This window comes from Sinocyclocheilus rhinocerous, unplaced genomic scaffold (genome assembly GCF_001515625.1).
Source record: "Sinocyclocheilus rhinocerous isolate Xijiao unplaced genomic scaffold, SAMN03320098_v1.1 scaffold1914, whole genome shotgun sequence".
Taxonomy (NCBI): Eukaryota; Metazoa; Chordata; class Actinopteri; order Cypriniformes; family Cyprinidae; genus Sinocyclocheilus; species Sinocyclocheilus rhinocerous.
This window is the reverse complement of record NW_015637141.1, coordinates 132,908-139,059: the sequence shown is the minus strand read 5'-3', so window position 1 is coordinate 139,059 and position 6,152 is coordinate 132,908. Positions and strand designations below refer to the sequence as shown.

General features: G+C 35.2%; 1 protein-coding gene across 1 annotated transcript in view; it reads left to right on the top strand.

The window, feature by feature from the left end:
* Positions 1-3,287: 3,287 nt before the first annotated feature.
* The window catches only part of LOC107748606 (TCF25 ribosome quality control complex subunit), a gene marked incomplete at its 5' end in the record, with an annotated part of 100,406 nt that continues 97,541 nt past the window's right edge, over positions 3,288-6,152 (top strand). The window contains 3 exons of the mRNA XM_016563484.1: positions 3,288-3,415; positions 3,780-3,845; positions 5,456-5,538. Of these exons, the coding sequence (XP_016418970.1) occupies positions 3,288-3,415; positions 3,780-3,845; positions 5,456-5,538 (277 nt within the window). The remainder of the gene's footprint in view (positions 3,416-3,779; positions 3,846-5,455; positions 5,539-6,152) is intronic.

The window sequence follows — 6,152 nt, the reverse complement described above, 5'->3', positions numbered from 1 at the left end:
ATAAATGACAAGCCAAAACGAATTAATTTAGGCTAAAATGAAACTGAAACCAATGTTGGGTCTCTCATTCGACACAAAATCAAATGTTTCCGTATTCGCGATGTATTTGAATGGCAAATTATTATTTATTATGTAGCCTACTTCACTCGCGTTCCAACATCCACGTAAAACAAAATGTTTAGCATAACATCACGGCGGTATGGTGATAACACTTCACGGCACAGATTTTGCTACATTTAAACTGAGCAGTGTGTTTTTTTTTCCACTATGTTTGACTGACTGTATTTTATTATGATAATGAATAGGCTGCATTGTCAAGGTAGCAATGCTTAACTGTGCGCGTGCATGCAGCTCCGGCACAATCACTTGAATTTTTTTCTTCTAACAGTGGAAACAACTACTCCTTTTAGTCATAAAGATAATCGGAATTGTAAAAGGTTTGCCTTTATTTGTGCACATTCACAATAAAAACTAATCTTTGCTTTTGTAAAATAAGTCTAAAAAAAAATAGGATGCCGCTTTCTGCTGTCTGGTTTCCTTTCGCGCAGCACCAAAATGAACCGAAACTCTGCATACTAGGCTACTTGTTACAGTTTTTCTTTCATTTTCTTAATTTATTTTTTAAGTAAAGATATATTTCTCGTATTGGTCTATTTAATCGTCTGTCTGTCTGTCTGTCTGTCTGTCTGTCTGTCTGTCTGTCTGTCTGTCTGTCTGTCTGTCTGTCTGTCTGTCTGTCTGTCTGTCTGTCTGTCTGTCTGTCTGTCTGTCTGTCTGTCTGTCTGTCTGTCTGTCTGTCTGTCTGTCTGTCTGTCTGTCTGTCTGTCTGTCTGTCTGTCTCTCTGTCTCTCTATCTATCTATCTATCTATCTAAGCTTTATTATGTTTTTCTCCGCTCGTAGAAGCACTGCAGGTGCATGATGTGAATTCTCATGTTCTGTTGTTTGCTGGTTTTTGTAAAAAAAATGTATCCCCGGGAAACAAATGTTAGTATTTTTAACGGGTCACAGACACTTATCCTTTTTAATTTAATTCCATTCTAATTTAAAATAATCTTGTCGGTTAACGGTTAATAATCGGTTAACGAGCGTCGGTTAGGAAAAATAACCGAAATGAACATCCCTAATCTGACAGCTCTCTGACCCTCCCATAGACAGCAAGGGTACTACCACGATCAACGTCCAGAAATGTAGCAAGGAGATCGGTAAAATAATCCATGTGACATCAGGGGTTCAACCGTAATATTACGAAGCTACGAGAATACTTTTTGTGCGCAAAAGAAAAAAATAATAATGACTTTATTCAACAAGTCATCTCCTCTGCGTCACCCTAGTGCCATTTTGGAGAGTATCCACTGAACGCAAACAGCGTATGTTGTTCTGTGTCAGCCGCACCACACGGATACGTTCAAGAGTCAGTCGTCTTCACCACATCTAGATGCCTAAATGCATTGAGTTGCTGCCATGTGATTGGCTGATTAGCAATTTGTGTTACCAAGCAATTGAACAGGTGTACCTAATAAAGTGGCCGGTGAGTGTGTATATATATATATATATATATACAGTTGTGCACATAAGTTTACATACCCTTGCAGAATATGCAAAAGTTAATCATTTTAAAAAAATAAGAGGGATCATGAAAATTGCATGTTATTTTTTAGTACTGTCTTGAATAAGCTATTTCCTATAACATATGTTTATATATACTCTACAAGACAAAATAATAACTGAATTTGTAAAAATGACCCCGTTCAAAATCTTAATACTGTGTGTCATTTCCTGGATGATCCATGACTGTTTTTTATGATTTGTGATAGTTGTTCATGAGTCCCTTGTTTGTCCTGAACAGTTCAACTGCCTGTTGTTCTTCTGAAAAATTCTCCAGCTCCTGTACATTCTTTGGTTTTCCAGCATCTTCTGCATATCTGAACCCTTTCCAACAGTGACTGTATGATTTTGAGATCCATCTTTTTAAACTGAGGACAATTGAGGGACTTATACATAACAATTACAAAAGGTGAAAACATTTACTGATGCTCAAGAAGGAAACGCGATGCATTAAGAGCTGGGGGGGTGGTAAACTTTTTGAATTGGATGATCAGGGTAAATTGTCCTTATTTTGTCTTTTGGGAAGCATATATGTATTTATGTAGCTTCTAAAGTGCAGTACTAAATGAAAAAATATGATCTTTAATCAGAATAAGAAAAATGTACACATCATCATCCTGTTCAAAAATTTACACCCCCGGCTCTTAATGCATCGTGTTGCCTTCTTGAGCATCAGTAAATGTTTTCACCTTTTGTAATTATGTATGAAAGATTGATCTCAAAATCATACAGTCACTGCTGGAAAGCGGTCAAGTATGCAGAAGATGCTGGAAAACCAAAGAATGTGCAGGAGCTGGAGGACTTTTCAGAAGAACAGCAGGCAGTTGAACTGCTCCGGATCAATAAGGGACTCATGAACAACTATCAGAAAACATAAAAACAGTTGTGGATCATCCAGGAAATGACACACAGTATTAATATTCAAGGGTCTGTAAACTTTTGAATGGGGTCATTTTTATAAATTCAATTATTATTTTGCCTTGCGGAGTATATATAAACATCCGTTATGTGAAATTGGTCCTGAATCACTCTTAAGCTAAGAAGAAATTTTTCGAAATTTTTCTATAGTATATTAGGAGCTCTCTGAGAGGATTCTTAGAATCTTTAAGAAGACGGCCCTGGTTTAGGTTGTACAATGGTTTGTACAGTACAGTACAGCACAGCTCCAAGCTGCACCAAGTCAGGCATCTTTTCTCAAGTCCAGTTATGAGAGTAATCACTAATTGCCTGGTCCAGTATGACACCGATGTTGACATGCAATCCAGTGGCCAATGTGTTTACTGTGTTTTTATTTCTTTTTCTTTAAGTGTTTTACTGAGCCTACTGTGTTTTTATTTCTATGGCAGTGACCCTTCCAATAGACTTAAACAGTTACTAATGTACTGTATAAGCAGATACTTTATTGAACATTGGCCAAGCATGTGGAATCATTGGCCCATACCACTCATTTTAAATTGACAATTTTACAACCATTCTAAGCTCCGCTACATCATAGAAACTGGGAATCACTGGCACCAATTTTTCTACAATCTATCTAGGCTTACAGTGTTTTTGGGTAATGTAGCCCTGGTCCTCTAAATTCATTCCAGCAGTGTTGCAAAAGTGCCCATATTTATTATAATGGTAGGTCTGTTTATCATGTGTCTAAAATTCACTTATCATGTGGTTTGTTATTGTTAGGACGATTTGAGTGTGGGAGATGATATTGATGCTTTGTTAGAGACCCTGGAGAAGAAAAAAGGCCCATCATACCAGAGCGCAAACAGCAGCGCCTCTGAACACAGACCTGTACTGTACGTGGAACACAGGTGAGGTGCATGTGTGATATAATTCTGTGCCATTCAAATGTAGTAAATGTAAAAGACAAATATTGCTAACACTTTAGGGAACACCATTTACTATTAATTAGTTGCTTATATTAGCATGCATATTACTAGCAAATTGTCTGTTTATTAGTACACATAAAGCACATATTAATGCCTTATTCTGCATGACCATATTCTAGATCCCTTATGCCTACCACACACCTAACTACAGTACTACAACAGCTACCTTACTATCAATAAGCAGCAAATCAGGAGTTTATTGAGAGAAAACTCTTAGTTAATAGTGAATGTGTTCTCTAATCTAAATGTAATCTCAAATGATCTATTTTTCTTCTGGGTCATAAAGGAATCTGAATCCAGAGACAGAGCTGAAGAGGTATTTTGGAGCTCGCGCTGTTCTGGGAGACCAGAGGTAATTTCTTAGTATTATTTTCAGTTTTACGGTTTTTACTTTCTGGTAGTTTTCCTTAAATACATTTTATCCAAAAGTTGGCGAGTTGTATAATTTGTGTACAGTATGTGGCTTGAACAACCAGATCCATTTGCACTTGGCCGAGTCACATCTCCGATGTTTCTTGAACCATATCCTGAAGTGGTTTGAAATATCAGATTGCAGTATGTCTTGAATGTGTTTTGGAAGACAATTACACCTGTTTTTTTCATTCTGAGATGGTTATCAAGTTAATGAAAGCACATGAATTGACCAAGTGTAGAAAATCGTTCGCCATTCTGCTGATGTCTGCATAATTGCTATCCTCTTGTTAAGTGTAACATTGTGTGTGTTACTGTTTCCGGGTCCAAATGCTATATCTGATGCCAAAATCATATAGCAAACAGTATTAATATACACTCACATTAGACAGTCATTTGTATAATAACTTTAATTTATAAATCATTAATATTATATAATGTTTAACAGATCATTAGTCAATATATATTCAATAACTACAAATTATTGTAGTTAATGTGCTTGTAAATGTTTACTAATGATATTATTGAACATTAAATAATGATTAACAGAACATTATTTAATGTAAATTAAAATGTTTACAAATGTTATTAAACTTTCAATTTATATATGATCATGCACTTTTAACAATCTGCAAATTGTTATACACTGATTAATTTATTAATATGCATTTGAATGCTTAGAAATCTGATTAAAATGATGCACTTTTTTTTACATTTACAAATGTTGTAAAAATGTTCATAATTTTACACACTCACTATTCATGTCGACATATGATTCATTAATTCATAACCAGTCTGTAAACGTGACACATTTGCATTTATATGTGGTGTGTATGACTTCTACTACTTGCACAATTGGACTTTTAGCTGCTGTGACAAAGTCTGAGTAAAAGGTGATTAGTTAAGAGAATTTACATTCTTGCTAAAGACATAAACATAACAGCAACACATAGCAACAAGAACAGTTAAGAGAACAGCTGTGCTTTTATTGACTCAATTACAGGTTTACGATAAAATATTAGATTACACTTCGATAGTCCACTTTAGACATTCTACTGACTATAAGTAACATTGCAGTGTCAAATAACTCATTAATTTGTAACTACATATCAATAAACTGTCAGAATATTAGTAGACTGTTGGGTTATGGTTACGGTTATTAGAGTAAGTAGTTATAAGTTAGTAGTTACAAGTATACTTATCATTTAGTAGAACATTATGTAATGTTTGTTAATTAATTATGAAATTAACTATTTGAATATATATTAACTAATGATCTGTTAAACTGTATATAATGTTTAATGATTTATTAAGTAAAGTTATAAAGTGTTACCATTCCTTACGTCACGACTTAACAAGTGGATATCAACCAAACACCAGATATTGATCACACTGTCTAAACAAATGGATCTAATTTCATCACTTAATGATTGATAGTGTGTAAGTCCCAAACATGATTCTTGAAAAACAAATGGGAGTTGTGTTCTGTGAATAAAGCCTGAGAATTGCAATTCTGAATGCTTTCTTGTGTTTGTTTGTGTCCATATTCAGATCAAAACAAAGACAGAGGCAGTTTCATCGGTGTACTTGGATGACTGTTTTCAAAGAAACATGGCCCCGCTTCAGTCGACCAGGTCAGACCTGACCCGGTTTCATATTTTCCTAGAATGTTTGTTCAGTGCTCAGAAATATCACCCAGAGCTGCTACTGTATCAGTTTGTAGGATTTAGGCAGAGCTGACCTGTGGGTTTGTGGGGCCCCAGGCAAAATCATAAAAATGGGCTCTACCAATATGGACATGATATGCCAAATTTTTCATTTTGTCAGTGGAGAACGTGTAATGTTTGTCCGGCAGTAGCTGTTCTAAAATGATTACATGTACAGGTGCATCTCAATAAATTAGAATGTCGTGGAAAAGTTCATTTATTTCAGTAATTCAACTCAAATTGTGAAACTTGTGTATTAAATAAATTCAATGCACACAGACTGAAGTAGTTTAAGTCTTTGATTGTTTAAATGTGTAGAATCCACATAAGCTTGTTTTTCATCAACCGGTCAAAATTTACAGCAGGGCATGCAAATTCGGTCAATTTTTTTGGCCCAGGCAAAAACTGCACCCAGGCTGAATGTAAATGTAACTCTCTTGTAAATCCACATGATTTGGTCGCAATATTTTTTTTTTTTTTGGGGGGGATTAATCAATGCATGCTGATGAACTTTTATCATAGTTTATAGTTATATGAAAACG